General features: G+C 26.0%; 4 protein-coding genes across 4 annotated transcripts; 3 read left to right on the forward strand and 1 right to left on the reverse strand.

The window, feature by feature from the left end:
- Positions 1 to 2,002: 2,002 nt before the first annotated feature.
- LOC114119465 (inhibitor of growth protein 3-like) lies at positions 2,003 to 8,806 on the forward strand. Its single transcript, XM_027981029.2, has 9 exons — positions 2,003 to 2,203; positions 2,268 to 2,339; positions 2,685 to 2,813; positions 2,874 to 3,008; positions 3,094 to 3,177; positions 4,533 to 4,759; positions 5,786 to 5,973; positions 6,046 to 6,178; positions 6,949 to 8,806. Exons 1-9 carry the CDS (start codon positions 2,176 to 2,178, stop codon positions 7,066 to 7,068), a joined length of 1,116 nt encoding a protein of 371 aa, XP_027836830.1. The 5' UTR covers positions 2,003 to 2,175; the 3' UTR covers positions 7,069 to 8,806.
- A 2,446-nt stretch (positions 8,807 to 11,252) lies between these two features.
- On the forward strand, positions 11,253 to 14,133 carry LOC114119492 (60S ribosomal protein L10). The gene is made up of 6 exons (XM_027981060.2): positions 11,253 to 11,393; positions 11,504 to 11,528; positions 11,779 to 11,911; positions 11,975 to 12,147; positions 13,415 to 13,577; positions 13,914 to 14,133. Exons 2-6 carry the CDS (start codon positions 11,506 to 11,508, stop codon positions 14,079 to 14,081), a joined length of 660 nt encoding a protein of 219 aa, XP_027836861.1. The 5' UTR covers positions 11,253 to 11,393; positions 11,504 to 11,505; the 3' UTR covers positions 14,082 to 14,133.
- A 2,240-nt stretch (positions 14,134 to 16,373) lies between these two features.
- LOC114119512 (ras-like protein 2) lies at positions 16,374 to 19,303 on the reverse strand. The gene is made up of 4 exons (XM_027981091.2): positions 18,891 to 19,303; positions 17,287 to 17,374; positions 16,994 to 17,205; positions 16,374 to 16,923 (listed from the first exon to the last, which is right to left on the reverse strand). The coding sequence occupies exons 1-4, from the start codon at positions 18,981 to 18,983 to the stop codon at positions 16,729 to 16,731; spliced, it is 588 nt and encodes a 195-aa protein (XP_027836892.1). The 5' UTR covers positions 18,984 to 19,303; the 3' UTR covers positions 16,374 to 16,728.
- An 892-nt stretch (positions 19,304 to 20,195) lies between these two features.
- Positions 20,196 to 23,628, forward strand: LOC114119503 (60S ribosomal protein L13a). The gene is made up of 5 exons (XM_027981081.2): positions 20,196 to 20,364; positions 20,690 to 20,820; positions 20,879 to 20,988; positions 22,903 to 23,171; positions 23,482 to 23,628. The coding sequence occupies exons 1-5, from the start codon at positions 20,335 to 20,337 to the stop codon at positions 23,578 to 23,580; spliced, it is 639 nt and encodes a 212-aa protein (XP_027836882.1). The 5' UTR covers positions 20,196 to 20,334; the 3' UTR covers positions 23,581 to 23,628.
- Positions 23,629 to 23,844: the final 216 nt, after the last annotated feature.

A 23,844-nucleotide genomic window follows, 5' to 3' on the forward strand; every position in this document is an offset into this window, starting at 1 on the left:
ATGATCGTCTTCGTCATCCTCGACCGTTTTTAACTTCTAATAATATAAAATTATCTACCTATTAAGTTACTGATGTGTCAGACCCATCTGATCCTACGGTTAACAACTATTACAGGGTTCTCTGGTTCAGCCAAAGTATCAAACATTCGAACACTAATCGACGATTATAAAGAAGTGGAAACTGTTTCGGAACAAACAAACAAAATACTTCCTATAGCTAATAGAACGTGTCATTTCTTGTGTACAGCTCCAGTAACTGTTGTTGGAAATGAGCGTTCGTTTAGCAAGTTGAAATTGATAAAGAATTACTTAAGAACAACCCAGAGTGACTCCCATTTAAGCGATTTACTGTCACTTTCCTCGGAAAAGGACATAGTAGATGATATTAAGTTAGATCTTAATGATCTTATTGCCAAACAATGGTCAATTTTTTAAAAAAAAGAAGAATTTGTATTTAATATAACTTTTAATATCAAATTGCTTTATAAAAAATAAAACATAAAACATAATATATTATACATGTATGAACTTTTTTTTTTTTAATAGTCAGTCGGCCAAATGGACTAAGTTCCCCCCCTAAAAAAATGGCCTCGATACGCCCCTGCTAATCGTATACAAAGATTTCAATCCAAAGTTCTTCATCATCTCTAAAGCTCAATTCTATGTTTCCAATAATACCATACACTTTGACTTCAATCTACCCATTGTCGTTGAATTAGCCAAGCTCCGCTATAAGCGATTCAAAAACAAGTTAACTCACCATCCCAACCCGGCCAACCCCTTTATCATCCAACTACCTATCCCAAGAAATCCCCATAATAGGCTAAAAATGCAATAGTGTCGTGATCTGCTTATTAAAAAAAAGAAAAATATATATCGCTTCACCTATGATCTTTATTACTTATAATTATTATTTATTGATTATATTATTTATTATTTTAAATTCTGAACGAAGTGATGAATGTATTGATTTTACAATGCTGTGTATTTTTTTTTGTGTGTCCGTGTACATCATAACTTGTCGAAATAATGCTTCAATTTCAATCTTCACGGGTGGTTTACGATAGCAAAGAGAATATCCTTGGTGCATTATACAGGCCAAGAGTAAGAATTTTCAAACAGTTTTCAAAAAAAAAGATTTTCCTGTATAGTTGTAAGTGTTGTAACTCAAAAACTAATCACTGTAAATACTTGAAATTTTAACCAAATGTTTATATTAGTAGGGACATACAAAAATACTAGGTATAAGTACAACGCCGATGTAAATAAATTTTATGTTTATCAGTTATCACTTTACACTTAAATAGTATTTTATAAAATTATTTTGTAAGGAATAAATGTTGATTTAGAGATTTCATGAATTTAAAAATGTCGCTATAATGAATGGATTTAGATGTATCAAATTGTTTGGGATCGAAATGTCTATAGTGGATCTAAATAACTCGGTACTGAATGACTCACACCTGGTATTACTATAGGGCACTCGCATCACAGAATCTGTGATTATACTATAGAAGTACCTAACCTAGTGCTACGAAGTTAGGGCAGTGGTGTAACAAAAAAATAGGCTCCTAAAATATTGTTAAACCAAGTATAACCCTATAACCCTACAACCAAAGGCCCCAAATTTTCGTAGGCCACCTCACAATGCAGGGTCTACAGGCCCTTAGTGCTCAGTTACGCCACTGGGTTAGAGCCACAAACTAAGATATATCATTTACAATTACTAATTAGTATAGTACTATAGTACATGGCATGGCTAAATACACGGTCTTAGAAGATCTAAATCTCTAAGACCGTGGCTAAATATAGGTAGGTTAGGTTAGTATTTATTAAGCCATGGTACGTGGTATACCGTATACATAGATATATCTACGATGGTATATACCTGGGGCCGAACCGTACCAATCCCTACTAAGACCACGGTCGTTGGGAATGATAAGAAATGCTGTTTACTAACAAATTCACAATTTTTTTTGTGATATTGTCAGTTCTGATCATGGCTAAATAACTATTTAGCCATGAGTTCTGACTGAATAAATAGTAAATAACAATTAACGATACAATATATGATACTATGATAGTAGTTTTTTAACTCTTTTTCTTTCTTTTTTTTTGAATAAATAAATAAAAATATTAATTACTAGTTGGATACTATTTGAAATTTAATTTACAATGTTGTATTTAGAAGATTACCTCGAAAGTAAGTATAATATTTACAATTATCAATAATTAACACCTATGTATGTTATTACATTATTTTTAAGATATCGAGCACTTGCCACAAGAGATGAGAAATCGCTTTACAAAAATGAGAGAAATGGACTTACAAGTCGAAAGTATGTTTTTCACTTAAATCTAGAAATATTTTATGTTTTATGTTTTTGTTATTAATGTAACATTTTTAAATTTTATGACATGAATGTTAGTTAAGTTTATGACTATTGCTAAAAATTAAATTTATTTTTGCATAAACTATAATCTAGGTATATTAAAATCTATCATAAATGTTAAACGAGTAGTTAATAGTTTCTTAAGAATAAATGATTAACTGTCAATAAATATTAATAATATGATCGACTTGAATGCATTTTTTTTTTATCTTAAGATATTAAATTTAAATTATAATATTATAATATTCAATTTATAAAAAAATACCAACAATTTATCTAAATATATTTCAGATTCTATGGATTGTATAAAAAAAAATGTGGATACTTTGTTTTTAAAAGCAGAAAATATGAATCCAGATGAATTAGAAACTAATTTTAAAGCAATCATGAGAGAAGGAGAAAAATCTGTAGAACAATCTGGTAAGCATTTGGTATGTTTTTTTTTTTTTAATTTATAATTTATAATATATTTTATTTTAGAGGAAAAAGTTCAATTAGCCAATCATATGCATGAACTTATGTCAAAATATTTAAGACGATTAGATCATGAATTACACAAATTTAAAATGGAACTGGAAGCTGATAATAGTGGTATCACTGGACTTATTGAAAAAAGTAAAGTAAAATTTTGTAAAAAGTTACAATGGATACAATGTTTTATTGTTTATTGAATTTTAATTTTTTTTTTTTTTGATTTCAGGAAGTTTGGATTCAGAACAAAGTAATATTAGTATTCCCAATCAAAAGGAAAATAAGTATCACTTAAATAGATGTCTTTTTAGTGGTAGGTAGTTTAAACAAATATTTTAGTTAGTTGTGATGTGTATTATTTCTTCAACAATACTAAAATAATAATATGATTTTAGATTCTGAACGAAGTGATGAATGTATTGATTCTACAATGATGTGTGTTTTTTTTTTTGTTTCTGTGTACAGAATTACTAGTCGAAATAATGTTTAAATTTCAAATTTAGAGGTGGTTTCCGATAGCAAAGTGATTATATTTGGTGCATTATAAAGGTCAAAAACATTTTCTTACAGTTTTCAAAAAATTGAGAAAAACTAAAAAAAAGTGATGGAAAAACGGGAATTTTTACACAAAACCAGTTTTCAACCAAATCAATTTTTTTATATGGTTATAACTCAAAAACTAATCACTGTAAATACTTGAAATTTTCACAAAATGTTTATATTAGTGTTATCAGTTAAATATTTTGACATTTCTGAGTTATTTAAAGACTACAATTTTTCGAAAATGTTATTAAAAAAATTTTGGATGACCAAAAATACTTGAAAATTTAATACAAGGTTCCTTATGAGTTGTTCTTATTATAGTTAAAAAAAAATCAAAAATCATTAGTCACAGATTATTTTTATAAGCGTTTATAGTTCAAGTTAATATGATATATGTCAAAATCGCAAAAATTTGCAAGTTATTTTGCAGTTGAAAAATCATAAAAAATTTTGTGTTTGTATCTAAGGTTAAAATATTCAACACTAAGTTTTCCTTCAAATAGCTATAAAGAAAACTAGAAGCGTCATAATAGGAAAAATGTTATGAGCGTTTAATTTTAAAACTTTTACGAAAAAGTGTAATGATAACGATTTTAAATATTTGTTATAATTCAAAAAGTATAAGTCATAGATACTTGAAAATTTCACCATGGAATTTTCTTTACATGATTTAATTTTTAAAATATTTTTAATGTTTTTTTGAAGTGTTCATTAAATTTTTTTGGCCGAGTCAAAATACTAAATTTTTCTAAAATAGCTAAGAGTTGAATATTTAATACAAGATTTTCCATAAGTTAGATTTACAATATTTTTAAAAAAAATTTAAATTTTGGTGTATTCAGGCCATTAAAACATAAACCACCTTTTTCAGTAACCACTGGAAATAATATCCTGACAAATCATCTTCGTTCAGAATCTTTTTTTCTAATACAATGATACCTATAATTGGATTCAAATTTAACACTCCTATAATATTATATAATGTACAGCACAGGGGTACCCACTTCCCCGCTTTTTTATATGATCTTCATTAAATATCAAAATTGTTATAATTTTTTGTTTTTAAAAACCACAGTTACCTATCTAAATGAATTAAAAGAATTACATTTATCTTTGTTATTTCAGACAAACAAGAACCATTAAGTAATGTTAGCACTTCCAAACAAAAATCAACATCTATAGCTTCAAATTCTACTAGTAGTGGTGATGTAGCATCACCTTCACGTCGTGATACAAGTCCTGCAAACTCTCGAACTGTTCCATCTTCCTTATCATACACATTGGGACATATGGGTGCTGGAAGCCCTGCAATTGCAGCAGCTGCATCCCAAGCTATTGTTGCTACTCAACAAGTAATTTTACAATGCATTAATAATATTAATACTTATATTAAGTATAATTATGCCAGGCCACATTAACAATCACTAAACATGTAATAAATGAATCAGTAGTAATTTAATGGTTCCTGGTATTTTAAACACAATTTAGTGTTTCAAAATTGATCAATTCAGTTTAATTATTGGACCATTCAATGAATTGAAACTCTGCTTTATAGTTTTAAAAATTAAAATGATTAATACTATTTTAGGCTAAATTAAAAATACTAGTATAACTGATCCTTTCCAAAAAAGTATCTCTTGCTACTCCAGTTTAATTAATTGATAATCACTACTTATACCTCTCGTATTTTCAATGTTCTAATCATTTGTTATAAACCTTATATACTACATTTAACATACTGTTTTTATAGATTATTCAGTTAAAATAAAAATATAAAGAATAATATAATACATACCAAATGTAGTTTGTCATAATAAAAATAAATAAATCATAGTAAAATAAATAAGTTAAAAGTAATATTAAAAAAAATAAATATATTTTCTTAAATTAATAGATGAAATTATGCAGTATTTAAAAAATATAGCATAGTCTTTGTAACTTTTTTATCTATAGTATATGCATTTTAATATTTTATAATAACTATAATAGCAAAAATATGAGAGATAGCGACAGGTGTTAACTAAACATTAGTTATGAAATTTAATTTAATAAGTAATAAAAATTAGTGTAATAAATAGGAAACCATTTTTTCCTTCTATGCTTGATGATTTGTTAAAATTCTTTATAAAATTAAAATTTGGTAAAAGAATTATTGTTATTTATTGATTAAAAGTAGAAAGTTATATAATTTTCAATAATGATTATTTGTGTATTTAAAACTGTCATATTATAATTTAGTTATGAATGAATATTAATTCGCTGTCCCAACTTAAGAAATAACCTATTTTATTATTTTGTATAATTATACTATATGTTTTTATGTAAAAAAAAAATCTTTATTCATAAAATTTTCATTTTATTTTTTATGTTTTTCTCAGTTGTCTCAAGGTCGTAGAACAGCTAGCCTAAAAGCATCTCTTGAAGCAATTAATTCTGGAGCTAATTTGACAGGTCAAATGAGCTCTGCATCAGGTGTTCTACCATCGGAATTACCTATTAGTAAGGAATTAGCGGGTGTTGCACATTTAGTCAATCCTAATATGGACGGAACTAGAAAACATAGAAGGTAAATTCTATGCAAAATCAAGGAATATTATTGACGTTTTAATCATTTTTTTTTTTTGTAAATCCATTATAGGCGAGGAGGTAATCAAAATTCACAGATGTCCACTGAAGAAGATATGGATGAACCAATTGATCCTAATGAACCTCGTTATTGTATATGTAACCAAGTTGCCTATGGTACAATGGTAGCTTGTGATAATAAAGGGGTAATTATGAAAAATAAATATATTGATATAAATTATCAATAGTCAATAAATTAGATTATTAATTATGGAATTAAGAAGTTTAAACAAAAATTATGGTAGAATCTATTTAGCCCAAAACTAAACTTTCTCTTTTGCCTAGACTAGTAAGTTAAGATCACTTTAATATTAAATAGGCAATCATTATTTGATTTTTGATTAAATAATGTATATTATCTATTATAATATCTTAAATTTTTAACATAATTTAACAAAAACTAAAACAAAATATGTTAGTATTAATAAGTATATTTTAATCTAACCATCAACTCTTTAATATATTTATGTAGTTATTTTTTCTTTAATAAAATGTTTTATAAAATTCAGACTATTTAAAAATGTAATTCCCCGTGGTGTTCCCTAGATAAAGCTATATGATGCTCAATAATATTATAAACTGATCAAAAATTGATGATTTTATTAAAATAACCATTGCCAAGTATCAATTTAATATTGAATTAATCTTATCTAGTTTAGGTAACATGAGTTACACCTTTCCATTCAAATAATTATATCTATGAATTAAATTATTATTTTTTTTTTTTTTGAAATTATTGGAGTCATAAAATTCTATGATATAACAATGATTAATTTCATTACAAAAATGTTCTATTTATAGTTATTTAAATTAAAAATTTTATTTTACTTGACTAAATCATTTTCATGCCTATCAATAATTATTAAAAATCCATTTCACATATGCTTATTTACATTATTTTTATTTTATGTTGCAGTGTCCATATGAATGGTATCATTGTGAATGTGTTGGTATAACAGATCCACCAAAAGGGAAATGGTATTGTCCTCAATGTATTACAACAATGAAAAGTCGTAGATCACGTAAAACCACATGAATGGCTATGCATTTACCTACATCTACTAATGTGTACTTAATTACTTATTTATATATTTTTTTAGCACTTGATATTATTGAACCCAATATTTTTTTACAAAAAAAAAAAAAAAAAAATAGATAACGAATACAAAATGTAAATTTACAAAACATTCTTAAGGACTTTTCTTGGTTGTTTTATTATTATATTATGAATATATTAAATAAATTATTTTTTTTAAAAAAAAAAAAAGTAGTACAAATATTTACTCTTTACAGTTTTTTATGAATTAGAAACAAAAAATCTTAGTGAAATATACTCTATTTTAATTTTTTATATAAATTGGCTATAATTTAATTTAATTTTAGTGGAAGTAATCATTTAGTCTTTAGAATTCTCATACTATGAATTGGTTAAACGCATATATATGTAATGATTAATTTCTGCTGACTGCTAGTTAATACTCCTGGACCTCCATCAGTTTTATACATGAGAAATCTGACCATGCTAACATGAGTATAACAATTCTTAAGATATGGCTCCATAAAATTACTTTAAATTATACTAAATAAATTGTGTATAATGTGTATGTTGTATCTATAATTACAATTCAATTTCCAAATTCATGTAAAATTCTGTTTTTGAGATGGGATAATCTAATTTAAATTAATAAAGTGATTACTGATTAGTTAAAATAATTATTTTGATTTCTCATTAATTTTATTAATAAATTTTAATATATGATTTGCAAATACAGTAAAATTTTGGTAATCCGACCATTCAATAATCTGGTACGGCCAGTAATCCGGCTATTGGTACTTAAACAACTACAAGAAAAAATCTTAAGGGGATTGGTGACGGTGATATCCTGTCTTTGTCTAACACATGAACAACATACAACTTCAGACATGTTTTTTGTCTAACGTACCAATTGATATAGTAAAGCATTAAGAATTCTGAAAACAATTTTAAAATTTCTGAATTTGTCGTCAAGTCTACCCGAGAACAGCCAGTCTACATTTTTGATATTATAATATAACTTTTTAAACGATTGAAATATGACAATTTTTTAATTACCCGTTTGTAATATATTGATTTAAGGATTTTGGTAGATAATATCAAAAATGTGGACTGACCGTTCAAAGTTCAAGTAGACTTGACAACAAATTCAAATCTATTTTCAGAATTCTCATCGCTTTACTGTATCAATCGGTACGTTGGACAAAAAACACGTCTGAATTCTTATGTTGTACGTGTGTTAGATAAAGACAGGCAATCACCGTCATGAATCCCTTTAAAAGCATCATTTTCAACAAAATAAAAAATAAAAACAAATTAATAATTTTTATAAACCTGTCCCACCAAAAGATTAATTATTAAACATAGTATGTATGTATGTATTATATATATGTTATAATTAAATACAATAAGGTATAAGGTTATTCATTTTTGAATATGTGGAAAATGTAAAATTTAATAAGTGTTTGTGAACCCTCATCAATCCACCTTTTTTATTAATACGACAGTAACATGGTTTGATTTCTTTCGGATTACTGAGATTCTACTGTATCAATACTGAGCACACTCTTAATGTATTTTTAAATAATATTTCTCATTCATAACATTTAATTTATAAATAAGAAATATTACAAATAAGGAACACATTTACTGGATTTTTTTTACTTTAAGTATATTAAGTTACACTTAAGTCATAACACATTAAATTGTTAACTTTAAAATAAAAAAATCTGTCGAAATATTATGTTCTAACAATAGTTGAAATTAAAAATTCTTATTCAAATCGTGATAATAACACAAAAAATTATAACCTTGACACTTGCTCTGAAAGAAAGCTGATGTTAGTATTATTAAGTAGCTATTGCTATACTATAATTCCTTTACATTAATATAAAATTATAGACACAAATTACATTTCAAAAGATTTAGATTTATTTAAAATTTAAGCTATTTATAGCATGAACCTAATTATACTAATCATCAGTACCTACCTATGTTAGTATTAACTTATAAGTTAATATCTCGTAAGCTGTAATTCTTATAATATGGCATATGCCCAGTGGTCAAAGTGACTCAAAATAAGTGGAGGGATGCCTAAACTTTTATACTATTGTTTATATGATGCCTATATTATATCTATTACCTATACCTATAACTTGAGGGAAGACATATGTACATTATAACAAGTGGTGGGATGCCATCTAAGATCTCCCCATATCCCCCCCTACTTCGACCACTGAATATACTTATCTAGGTATATGATTTGTTTATCATAAAAATTAGTTAAAAATATTATATTATTTACTATGACCGTATTATTATAGAAAATTACATTTTGAAAAGCTATTAGCAGGAATGCTAAACTTGAAGAATGTACAAAAATGTCATAAAAATGTATAGTTAGTTAAGTCGTGGAACCTAGAATTAAAATTTTTATTTTGTAAAATAAATAATAAACCTACAATCCAAGTACATATGAAGTACATTTTCATTATTGATGTCTTTTGGAAAATTAAATTGTAGGTCTGTTATAACAAATAATAAATAGATAAACTCATATACTATATGCTAAAAACTAAAAGTAGTTTTATTGGGTAGGTTGTTCTTTGTAATTATATAAATCATTAGTAGGTAGAAAATTCAACACTAGGTTTTCCTTTAAGTAGCTACCTATAGAGAAAACTCGAAACATCATTTATAGGAAAATTTGTAAGTGTGTTTGAATTTACATTGTTTATGAAATTGCGTAACGATAACGATTTATCCTCTAACGATTTTAAATATTTTTTATAATTCAAAAATTATGAATCATAGATACTTGAAAATTTCACCAGTTATTTAGATTATTAATTATTTTCTGTAAATAATTTAATTTTCAAAATTTTTCGCTTATTTAAATACTATTTATAGGCATTTGAAATATTCGTTCTATACATTATTGTATAGTTTTTATTTTAAAATTATAATCGATAAAATTTTTTTGGCTACCTAATTCAAAATACTTGAAAATTGAATACATAGTTCCTCAAAAGTTAGTCTTAGATATTAGAAGTTGGAGTGATTCAAAAACTATAAGAACAAACAGGCAATTTTTTTTTATTAGCATTTGAATAAAAATTAGTCAAAAATTCAAAATCACGAATATTTGAAAATTATTTTGTAGGTATAATAATTCATAAAAAAATTTGTATAAGTAGCTAAGAGTTGAAAAATTAAATACAATATATTTCATAAGTTTGGCTTTCAATAATTAGGTATATAAGAAGTTGAGTGTTGGATAATTAAAACAATTTAATCTAAAGTTTAAATTTTACGAAATCAAAAATTCTTTAGTAAAATAACGATTTACTATCATAAATAGTTTTAAATTATTGTTATAATTAAAAATTACTAGTCGTAGAAGAAACATATACTATATCAGGGGTTACCAATTAATTTCCATCGAGGTTCGTTTTGAAACTTATCAAATTTTCCGCGGTCCCAAACAATTTTAATGATTTTTAATTTTTAAACACATCAATAAACACTTCTTTTTTAATATTTTAATTTAATTTATATTTATAAGATTTATAAATACTTCCTAGATAAAACTAGATACGCATGGACGCGTAGTACCTATCGCGCGCCATGTGAACGATGTATTATAAACCCGTACCTATATATATAAATAATTGTTCTAATTACGCGTGATTAAACGACGCGCGTCTATGTAAACCTAGCCTAGGGTTCATATAAATAGTGTTCGCGGTCCGCCAGTTGGTGACCTCTGCACTATATAGTAAATTGCATCTTTTAAGAGTATTCTGATCATTAAAACATAAACAACCTTTTTCACCACCTAGTGAAAAATATATCCTAGGCTGACAAGTCATTTCCGTTCATAATGGTTTTTTATATACAATGACACCTATCATTGCATTTAAATTTATTACATCCATTATAGTGACCTATTCTATGTCCAATGGCCAATCGATGTCTATATTACAGCTCAGAGTTACCCACTTGACCACCCTTTTTTGAAATATGTATTTGACTAAAATATATAAATACTTCCGAGAAAATATCTTATAATAAAATTAAATAAAAATATCTTTAATTTTTACCAAAGTTTAATAACCTAGTGCATTTCATATTTAGCGGCAAATTGTAATCTCTTTGACATACTTTCTTCCATGAAATATGTTCTCAAACTACTTGTTTATAATCTCTTTTGAAAATTACAATTGTTCCACCTTCCACTCTACGAACTGCCATCGTTCTCTTTTGATAAACATTTTTTAGGGTATCGTTTATGTTTTCTGAATCATTGGTGGAACGTCCTTAAGCAAGTAAGTTTTTATAAATTTTATCCATTTGAATCCTACAATTTTGTCACTTTATTTATATGGTTAATATTTAAAACGCATCTTTACAAACTGTTTTAATCTTTTGTTCACAGAAATGGGCCGTCGTCCTGCAAGATGGTAAGTAAAATCGTTACTATTTCATATTAGTCAAACCGCCACATTTTGTTATAAATTAATTTTCTAAAAGTTTATCAATAGTGTTTTAATTTTATTATATTCTGATTTATGTTGTATTGAAATAAATTCTGTAACTAATACTATTTCCATATTTTTGGTTTGATTTACTCAAAGAACTATTGAAATTTGAACTAGAATATAAATGGAACACCATAATCAGTTAAATACTTTTTATTGTTAATGTTTATAGTTATCGTTACTGCAAAAACAAGCCGTACCCAAAATCTCGGTTTTGTCGTGGTGTGCCAGATCCAAAAATTAGGATCTTCGACTTGGGAAAGAAAAAAGCTAAAGTAGATGATTTTCCATTATGTGTACATCTTGTAAGAACCCTTTCATCATAAATATAATATATTAACAATTTTTCTAACAGTCATTATTGGTAGGTATCTGATGAATATGAACAACTGTCGTCTGAAGCTTTGGAAGCTGGACGTATTTGTGCCAATAAATACATGGTGAAACATTGTGGTAAAGATCAGTTCCACATTCGAATGAGACTTCATCCGTTCCATGTCATTCGTATCAACAAGATGTTGTCATGTGCTGGAGCTGATAGGTATGTTTTTCTTTATTGTATACTTGGTTGTTTTCCCCAATACAAAAGCTAACCATAATTATCTTGGGAGTACTGTAAGCTATATTAATATATTATAAATGAATTGCTCTTTTGGTCAAAAAATAACGGAGTTTTAAAAATTATCTTCCATAAGACATCAATATTTATTTTATCAATTTTTTTTTGTTTTTTTTTGCGTTATCTTTTACATTGAAACCAATAATTTTAATTAATTTAATTAAACAATGGAACTATTAGCACATTTGAGACAGATAATGAGTGATGGTCATATTACTGTAATGGACTAAGGATTTTGGTGGGTGTTATTTTTAGTGAACAAAGCGTTATAAACTTTTTTTCATAAATTTATTACTTTGTGATACTAAATTGATTTTGTAAAAAAAAAAAACATATTTACAAAGCAGCTATTATTAAATATTTTTTAATACTCGGCAGACAATAGTATTCAATTAATTGTTTTATTCAATTGTACTGTTTTAAACTAAAAAAAAGTGTTATCTTAAAAAAAGTAAAATTTTATAAATATAAATGAAATTTAGTTTAAAATCTTTTTGGTATTAAATATGTTAATATTTTATGTACACACTGTATAGTTATCATTAGTATTGTTCTATAAATATTAATTTTAGTGTTAAGTCTTTTTTCATGCTCATTTATACATAATTTATTGATATATTATGTGAGTGTATAAGCTTAAGGTTAATAAATTTTTATTAAAAATATACATAGAAGATAAATACCTACTTTAAAAATATAATTCATGAGAAATATTCAAAATATTTGGAATAAAATTAGAAGTCAATAGAAATTATTACTATAGGCAAAACGCTATTGTTGCTATCGCTTAAAAATAAATAAACCACGTGGAGCCAACCGTTTATACATTTTAATTTTCGATGTTCATCATTGTTACACTGTTATTACTGTTGATTGACGAAAATACAAAAAGTGTAGGATATAAATTGATTTTAATATCAATGTCTAAAGTCCTCACGCATGATCCGTTTTTAATGAATATAAAATACTGTAATGTGCTCAGTGTGTTTCGTCCTCCGTGTATTTTTCTATTATTGTGTTTCGTCTCGAATGTGTTAATACAATTTAAGATCTTATTGTAAAGTAAAAATATAAGTTAATAATATTTAAACTAACATAATACTAAAACTAAACATTAATATTTAGGTTATGAAAAAATAGTAATATTTTTAAACTAATATAAATAATATGTAATTTTTCTTATACTTAGGCTCCAAACTGGAATGAGGGGTGCTTTTGGTAAGCCTCAAGGTACTGTTGCTCGTGTGCATATTGGTCAACCAATCATGAGTGTTCGTTCATCTGATAGATACAAGGCAGCTGTTATTGAAGCTTTACGTCGTGCTAAATTCAAGTTCCCTGGTCGCCAAAAGGTAATTATATGGTTAAATACCAAAGTATTTATAATAAAAAATTTCTTAATATTACTTTTATTCACTAGAGGTAAAACTCTTTCCCCAAAATTATAACCTAATATACATTTTTTATGTGGTGACCACATATTTTATTTATGAGATGTCTTTTTTATAAGTAGGTATATATATGTATTGCAAAATCTGTGTATTACCTAAGTTATTTTCTCACTCTTATTCAGTAATTATAATTCATTTATGAAAAAATTAGTAATATAAATTAATAAATTATATTGATTTATATGAGTTTTACAGTTGATCTTTGCTTCATTTTTTAAAAATAAAATTGTTTTTCAGATTTATGTAAGCAAGAAATGGGGATTTACAAAATATGACCGTGCAGAATATGAAACATTGAAAGAAGATGGAAGATTAGCTCCTGATGGTGCCAATGTTAAATTCCGACCTGATCATGGACCATTGGATAACTGGAGAAAAGTCCAAAGAGAACTTCTTGCTGTTTAACTATGGTTTTGATATCTCTTTTATTGGAATTGAATAAAAACAATTTTGTGAAGTTAAAGAGTTTTATTTTAAAATAAAAATCCCTGAATATACATAAATTCCATCCAAGACTTAGTCGATTGAATTTGTTACTAAACTAATTAGTAACCATTACAAATTGTATAATAAGCTAGTTTGATTATCCAGAAGTACAACGGTTTTCAAACTTTTTTGATAATTACCTTAGAAATTCAAAAATTAATGGTGCCTCCCGTGAATAATTTTTATCTTTTTATTAATTTTATAATTATCTTTTTAATCCAGTTGTAATGTTTGATTTCTTTCTAAGAATATTTCACTAAGTGGTTTTAAAGAGTTATCAGATGATCAGAAGGTAGTTTTACTGTTTTCTTCTATTTCCTTTGCCATATCAATTTTTTTTTAGTAAAAGCAACTTCGTTTACTGCGTTTTAACACCTACTACTGCTAATGTTTGGCAAATGTATTTGGTAGTATAATATTATTTTACTATATTTGGAATATAATATAGGGTTATCGTTAATGCTGACTAAATGTAGCGATTTTCCCAAAAATTCCCAAATTATTATATGCGAAATTATTGTTTTATAAATATCAATGTACCAATATAACTTGTGCTTCACAGTGGTGAAATGTAAGTGAATTTATTTGCAACTGTTCATACTTTATATTTTCAATTTATTATCTCATTTAGTTAAGTATAATAATGTCAAATAAAATAATGCATTAATAATTATAGTGAATAGAATGGAATATTTGGATTAGAATCTTATTTTGTTTTTAACAAAAAATGTAGTAATATAAATATTAAGATTATGTAACACTAGTCTTCTGCGTGGAAGAGTTGTCAACATATTACAGGGTGAATTAAACTGTAGTTGTGATCAAATATTTTTAAATTGTATTAAAAGTTGATTTAAAAAAAATGGTGTCTGTTGTCATAACAGATGTACACCTGTTCTACTTAGTTTGTGGGTTAGATATATTTTTAATCAATAATTATTAGGATTAATACTTTTTATTTTTTGATATTAATTAATTGACTCCTCTTAATATACAAATTCATTAAAACTAAGTTTATAACATGATATTGTTTCTTGATTAAATAATATTAAGTTATTTTAAAATTCCCTTGAAATAGTGTAAATTTACTTCATATACAAAGCCAAATCTAACTGAGACTTAGATAATATTGGGAAAAATATGTATTTCATACAACAAAAAAGTAATACATTTTTAAATTTTTATTTAATTATTAATTATACTTTGTAGTCTAGTGAAAGATTTGATTATGCACATGTAAACACTATATCCTTATCAAGTTAGGATCAATGAGAGAGTATCACAATAGAATAAATACTTATCAGGTTAAAATGTATTCTGCAAAACAGAATATATGGATATGTAACAATTACGTATATGTACAATATGTCAAAGAATATGTATTTATTAGTTGTAAACACTATGGTAATTCACTTTAATATCACTATAAATAAGTCTAATTAAAGTGGCTAAATATTAAAATAAGTGTTCAACCTAGACTTCAGAACAAATATTTCATGTTTTTACTTTTAAATAATGGCTAATTTAGCACCAATTTAATGGATTTTCATAAATTCAAATAAAAGGTAGATACCACTTTCTAAACTTATATCAGGTTTAAATAAAGTTATAAAAATATAAAAAACAATTTTATTGTTTGACTTTTTATTAAGATCTTGTTTCCAGATTGTCCAAACATAATTTGTTAAGTATTTAACAACAAAAAAAGTGATTATATAATTAATCATTAAGTACTTAATAGTTAATATACAAGATATTAAAAATATATAATTTATGTATAAAGAATTATAATACAAAAATAAACAAATTTGTATTAAAGAACAAATTATAGGTAACATTTCAAAATTACTTAAATGTTGAATTTTTTATTTTTATTTTATTAATATAAAAAATATTAATTGTTGAATCATTAAAATTAATATCATAGATAATGTCAACAATTAATTACATAAAAAACGCTTAAAATATGCATTTTTGACAACCAATTAATGCGATAGGATTTGATTTTAGTCATTAATATTATATTTATAATAAATAATAAGGTTTATGTAGTATGTCCCAGATAGCGACATTTAAAAAACTGTTTAAAAAAGTACAATATTTCAGGGGGACAACAGATATTAAGATAAACATTGAACTTGGTCATTCATGCAAGTTTGAAAATACTGTATGAAAATAGAATCTTAATATTTTTTTAAGTAGCCAAAAGTGGTTAATAAGTATTAAGTTTGCATTATTTAAGAAAACAATTAAACTGTTTATAAACAAAAAAGGTTTTTGTTATAAAAATGTATTTACTATACTATTGGTTGCTTAAGACTATGTTAAGTATTAACAAAAAAAAAAAAAAAAATTGTAATACCCTAAATTATGTTAATTATATGTCAACAAATTTGTTCAAATGTACAATTAATGTACGACTAGATATTAATATTTAATACTGTGAAAAAAATTTGTTTAAATGTGTATGGTTAAAATTGACAATAATTGGGAACACAACAAATTAGTTTAGTGCGGGCTGGTATGTAAACATAACAACATAATATTAGATTAAACAGTATAACTGCTAAAGTATGGAACACTTTTTTGAACTTTTCTGTGGTGTAGTTTTGATTGGCGGTCTTTCAGATAGTTGAAACCTTCTTACAATTCGAACAAGTTCATGGAATGATTGGTCAATATTCATCCCTGCTTTTGCACTGCATTCTATATAAGGTATTTTCAGTTGCATGGCCATATTTTGTGCATCTTGTATGGAAACCTTCAATTAAAATAATTGCAGAATTAAAATTAATTATTATTTAGTTAATCCTTTAACAAATAAAATGTACCATTCTTTGACTACTTAAATCTGCCTTGTTTCCCACCATCAGCATTGGAAATTCATCCCTATCTTTAACTCTAAGTATTTGTCTATGAAATTTTTCCATCTCATTGAAACTAGTTTTATCTGCTACAGAAAACACTAACAAAAACCCTTCACCTGATCTCATATATTGTTCTCTCATGGCACTAAATTCTTCTTGTCCAGCAGTATCCAAAACTAAATAATTTTAATTCAATTATTATTACAAATATGAGTTATTAATTTATTTATAAAAAAAAAAAAAAAAATAATAATTACTATCTAATTTTGCTGGAACATCATCAACTACACATTGTTTTGTGTATGAATCTTCAATTGTTGGATCATAATCAGTCACAAAATATTTCTAAAACAAAAACATTTTATCTCATCTATTAAAATGTTGAAATATATTATGCAGAACCTAATTTCTAACAAAATTATAAGCTGTGAATAAATTAATAGTGTTCACTACTATTTACTAGTAATATATACTGGGTATATCTGACACTTATTGTAATCTTTACTACAGTATACATCTCAAATCAGAATGTTCCAATTATAATTACATAATAAGCCATTTCAATTTTTAGGATGTAAATTATATACTATTTAATGATATAGAATGTGCATAATATAATCAAGTTTAAAGTAATATTGTATAATTTTATATTTTTATATAGTTAAAAAAATAAATAAATCATTTCATATATTTTTTCTAGTAAAAAGACATACACATTTATTTAAAATATGGTAATAATAATGTCTCATAAAAATCTATATTTAAAAATAATTATTTGATCAAAAACGAGGTTTTAGTTTAAGTAGTTATGGATATAAATAGAAAAATATGGTCTATGATTTTTACAGATGACATCAATGACCTCATTTTATAGCTACTTTAAACCACATCTAAATTATATATTCACTAAATTATAATTTCAACCTTTTTACTAAAATTTATATATTATAATATTGTATACATAGTAAATCCATATAAGGAGTTGAGAATTATCTGTGTGATTGTGTAGGTATAATGATATACCTTGAATTGGACCCACTGGCAAGGCAATGTTCACACCCACATGTTATGCAATTAGTTGTTGCAATTTAACAACACATTTTTTGGTAACAGTCACATCAATACAAGATCATACAAACATTTGTTTTATCTTTTTAACATGATATACATGGTTACTAAATATATTTATACGTATATACTATACACTTACTTCAGAATATGTCTTATTATAACTAAAATACCAGTAAAAATATTAATTGATTGTGTACTATATAAACTTTTTACAATTATTTAAAATCTAAAATATGAAATTTAGTCATAATACACAAAAATATCTTGATTTCATAATTTTTGTATTAAATTTAATTCAATAAGAGTAAATTGTATAGCATAATATCATTTGTATTTGTGAATACAGAATAAACTTGCTAACTTTAAGTTATTCACTTGTATATCAATTTTATTAGATTTAAATTGCTGACAACTAATAATAGTTTGAGTCTAATTTAACCTAGCTAAAAATTTTAATTAAAATTAGTTTTCTTTATTTGAAATCTTAAATCACAAAACTATGTCAAAAACATTGCAAAACAAAGTATCTGGGAACCTAGCTACTTCATAGAATAATTAAAATTTTATAGTGATACATTAATTATATATCTTATTGGGTGAATAAAAATTGTATCATTATATATTTATATTAATGCATTAAAATACATTGTTTATATGTAACCGTGTTAGTTAATACCAAACAAAATAATTAAGATATGGTTACAAAAAATTAATTTACACATATACGTTAAAAAGGCATCTTTTATGGATTTTCTCAATGTTGTCTATTTCTAACCGTTAGTAAAAGTACCTGTATAAATTGTATGGTGATTGCAGATTTCCCAACACCACCGCCTCCAACGACTACCAATTTGTAGTTCTGGTTATAATTCGGGCGATTCATCGTAAAGCGATGTATTGTTTTCAAACGATTGGTATTATTAAAAAAATAAAAAATTTGAGGAAAATAATCGTAGTGCGAAAAATAAAAATTAAAAACCGCTTCACATACTAGTATACTACTAGACAGAAACTATGACAGGTAATACGAATACGTGATCCTAACGGAAGGGCAGCCGTTATGTACAGCAGTAGACCACAACTAAAGTAGACTACTAAACAGAAATCGGCGGTCGCCAATAAGCTATGGCCAATGTACCAAACCCAACCGACAGAAAAGGAAAGAGAGCGAAGACCAGCAGCTGTCAAAACACTTGTGACACATTCCGTCTATTGTTGCTCAGTGCTCGTGACACAGGCGACGAGCTCAGAATGCTGATAAAAAAAAAATTACAAATGGACACACTGGTCTCACTGTGCAGATTTTTATTTTTTGATAATCATAACTCAAGGCCGTTTAATTATCGATGGATAACCTTCTGAATTTTTGTTATCTGAATTCCGAAACTTTGAACTTTTATGTAAGTTCACAACTGATACTACTCAAAACTGTAGACCGTTTGATCGTATCATGGTGGTAAACAAGTGTATTAAGTTTGTTATTTTTTATAGTTACTGAACTTCTATAATTTTTTTGATATCTAAATTGACTGTTGCAAAAATAAGTATATAAAAACGAGGACGCTAGCGCAGAATTAATAGAAAAGAGCAATACTATAGAATGATTTATAAATATTATACTATAGTCCACATTACAGACATGAGACATTGGAATCAATAAAACATTACGATTACACAGACATAATGTCAATAATCATAGAATATGGACCGGATCGGCAATAGCCGAATGGCAAATACTGATTACTGAAAACAATGAATGTGAAATGTCCCTGGAGTGACCTGTGGGCAGTGAGGGTCTAATGGCCTGACCACAGAATAGAAGAAATTTCATCTATTCAATGGCTTCAGGCTTGACTAGCCTAGCCTAACAGCTTCATTTTATCAGCTGTGCGGCTGTGCTGTTTACGATGTAAAAAATAAAACTTAAAAAATTAAATTTCGATAATGTTATCAAGCAGCTTATGATAAGACGTTTGGTTATGTCGTAATCAGTGGTTTATAAATTCTGGTTATATTTTTCATTCCAAGCCTAAAGCCGTTTTGAGGTTAGACTACTACCGCAGTAAACGAGGTATCGTGAATGAAGTTTTGTAAACGCACTACATATTCCTTAACCTATTCTGTATTTCTGTCGTATTCTACTAACAAATCTGCCATTTGGTTTCACGTCGGGTCGTCGCACGTGAAAATTTGTTCGTGTCGTTTTTAATTTTAGCAATTTTAACTACACAAAAATGGCACCTAAGCATGGTTTGTTCAACAAGGTATGTATTAAATATTTAACTATTAACATAATGTGAAGTTTACATTTTAATATCTTGATTTTTGATTTTTCACTGTTTTGTGGTTATCTTTTGCTGTTATATTTTAAGGTTCTTGTAATTACTAATTAGTTACATTATTTAATTCTATTCAGTTTTTAATTGTTTACAAGATTTTTCTAGTTAATTAGTCTTACGCACCGGCAAATATTTTGTCGGTGAATTTTCATTCTTTTTAATGTTAAAATTTCGTTGAAACACGCTTCATTACTTCGAATTTATGTTTTAGTAATTGTAAATTTAATATTAATTACCTAATTTTTTTTAGCGCATTTACATAGATGCTAAAGAACATTTGCTCGGAAAACTGGCTTCGTACGTAGCCAAAGCAATCTTACAAGGAAACAAAGTTGTTGTTTTCAATTGTGACAAAATAAACATTGCTGGTAGTTTTTACAGGTTTGAAAATGATTAAGATTAATTGCTCTGTTCATACCTATTAATAATTTTTGTCTAGGAACAAGATTAAGTACTTGTCATTCTTGAGAAAGAGATGTAATGTAAACCCAGCTCGTGGACCTTTCCATCACCGTGCCCCCAGATGTATATTCAGAAGAACTGTCCGTGGTACGTTTTTTAATTTGATTAATTAATATTTTCACTCATTCACAATCATTTAATGTAGGGATGAGACTCTTTAAGGGCTAGTTTTTAGAACCTACAGATATGGTAGTTTTTAAATTACTTTTTATATTTATATTTAGAGCATGTTTTAGTGTTAAAAAAATATAAACAAATTACCTAAGTTAAGCATTCTAATTTTATAAAATAATTTGAATATAACGTTGACCCGAATTTCTGATTAAAAATAGGTATGTGAACTACCAGTTGCACATACCTAAATGCCGTTTAATCTATAAACCATAATTATGATGTTATATAGCTCTTTTATGATTTCAAAATAATATCCTTACTTACATTAATTGAGACCTAGTCTTTGAAAATAAAATGTTAATGAAAAGAGATATGTTACATTTATTTTACTGTGAATTTATTAATGTAGATTAAAATTGTTTATATGTATTAATATTAATATAAAATAAATTAATAACAAATAGTTAAATTCATTTTTTTAAATGTTTGCTTTTAGTATTTTATTACACACTACGAATGTTTGCGTCTGTGATTGTGTACAATAAGAACATACTTAAATCGTGATTAAAAAAATAATTTTTTTAATTTATTCATATGATTAAGAATGGATATGTTTTCTATGATTTTCTAAAATTATTAAACCTTACTTACATTATTTGAAGTAAATTGATTAATGAAACAAAAATGTATTATGAGAAACATAATTCTTATTAATGTAATGTACACATTAAGTTTTAGTTAAGCTCTTTGATGATTATTAAACAATTCCTTACTTACATTAATTGAAAAGAAAAACATGAAAACGATATTAATATGAAAAGAGTTGTAACTTTTCAATAGTTAGTCTTAAATTAATTTTAATATATTAAATTATAAAATAATTACTTGATTTTTATTCTATGTAAAAAAAAAAAATGAATAAAATTTCGTTTTTTCTATACATACCTATACATTTTTAATTTATTATAGTCTTCTATGATTATTAATATTTTTACCTTACCTACATTACTTGAGGTTATAAGCACTCTATGATAAAATTTATAAATGAGAAGATACTTAGATATTAATTGACTGCAATATCATTAATTGTTTCAATACTATACATAAGCTTTTAATATACAATTTTCATGTAGATAAAGCATCATGAACATTGGAAAATCCAAAACTAGTTGCAGTTATTAATATTTGCATACCAATATTACTTGGTTTTTTTTTCATTATCTAATCTAATGAGTGTAGTATTAATTTAAAATAGATGGTTAATTTAGGAAACTTCATTTTCTGCTGATTTTATAGTTATAACAGTACATCATATTGTTTATTGGTGAATAAATTTAGCAATATAATAGGTACACATTGATCAAAGCTGAGGCCACACATAGCTGTCCAACGCAATTTGCGTATGTGGAAAACGCATAGGTATCAGGCGGTTGCGTTTGAAATCAAACAATTTGAATTTATTGCGCGGCTCGACTGCTATATTATGTGGCCCTGGCCTAAAATATTTTTTTATTTATCAACATACTATTATTCAAATTAATATTTTGTGATTGTTGGATATTTTGATTACTTTTAACTAGAAAAACATAATTAATTTTACAGATTTTACTGATTGATTCTTTAAGCATTTTAGCAATAGATAGGCTATACTATATGTATTTTTTAGATTTAATTAAATTAATGAAATTTATTTTAATAAAAAATCTATAGTATGTCTATAATAGTGTATAATATTCAAACTATAAATTAAAATTATACCCTTAAATATCTAATGTAGACTATACTATCACCCAGGAGAGAAGTAAACTGTGCTGTGAATGATGATCAAGACATTTCAGTTTTACTTTGTTTTACATTATGTAAAAACCAATTTTATTATTTTTTTAGGTATGATCCCACATAAAACAACACGTGGACAACAAGCTTTAAGGCGTATGAAGGCTTATGAAGATATCCCGGCTCGTTATACATCTCAAAAAACCATGGTTGTACCTTTGGCCATGAGAATGTTGAGTCTGCAACGAGGACGTAAATACTGTGATGTTGGTCGTTTATCACATGAAGTTGGATGGAAATACCAACACGTTGTCAAAGACTATGAAGCACGCCGTTTAGAACGTGAAGCCAAGCGTGCTCAGCGTTTGAAGATCAGACATGTAAGTTCCCTCATAATAATAATGGATAATATTATTGCTTGATAACCTATCCAAACAGTATCATTATTTATGTATCTATTTAAATGCATAAAAATATTTTAATTTATGCCTAAATATTTGTATGAAATAAATTTTTTCATTTAATTTTCCTTACATTTTATAATAAAAAAGTTTAGGATTTTATATGCCTTAATTAAAAGAGTGAAGTAGCTAAATAATCTATATTTTTTTTTCCTTGGTCTTAAAATATGTCATTTTGAGATTTTAAATGTGATTTTATTTAATTATACTCAACTTTTTTAATTTTCAGAAATTGACCAGAGAAGCCAACAAGAAAGTTAAGAAGGTAGTTGAACCATACAACCAAGTCCTTAGGGATAGTGGTTACTATGTTCCAGCTTTAGTTTGAGATGGATTTTTTTGACAATAAAAAAATAAACAAAAAAATGTTTGTAAATTTATTTTATTTTTTTCCCAATTCATAGAATCTAATGGTGGTTAAAATGACAATGTTTTAATATTTATTAGAATAAAAATTATTCTATAATTTTATTACTGGGTAAAATTTGTATAAACAATTTATAGTATAGTAATTATTTTAAAAGATAATCTAAGTACTGGATTCCTTACCTGCAATATTTCATTTTAATCCATACACTAGCAACACATTGTT

This window comes from Aphis gossypii, chromosome 2 (assembly GCF_020184175.1).
Source record: "Aphis gossypii isolate Hap1 chromosome 2, ASM2018417v2, whole genome shotgun sequence".
Taxonomy (NCBI): Eukaryota; Metazoa; Arthropoda; class Insecta; order Hemiptera; family Aphididae; genus Aphis; species Aphis gossypii.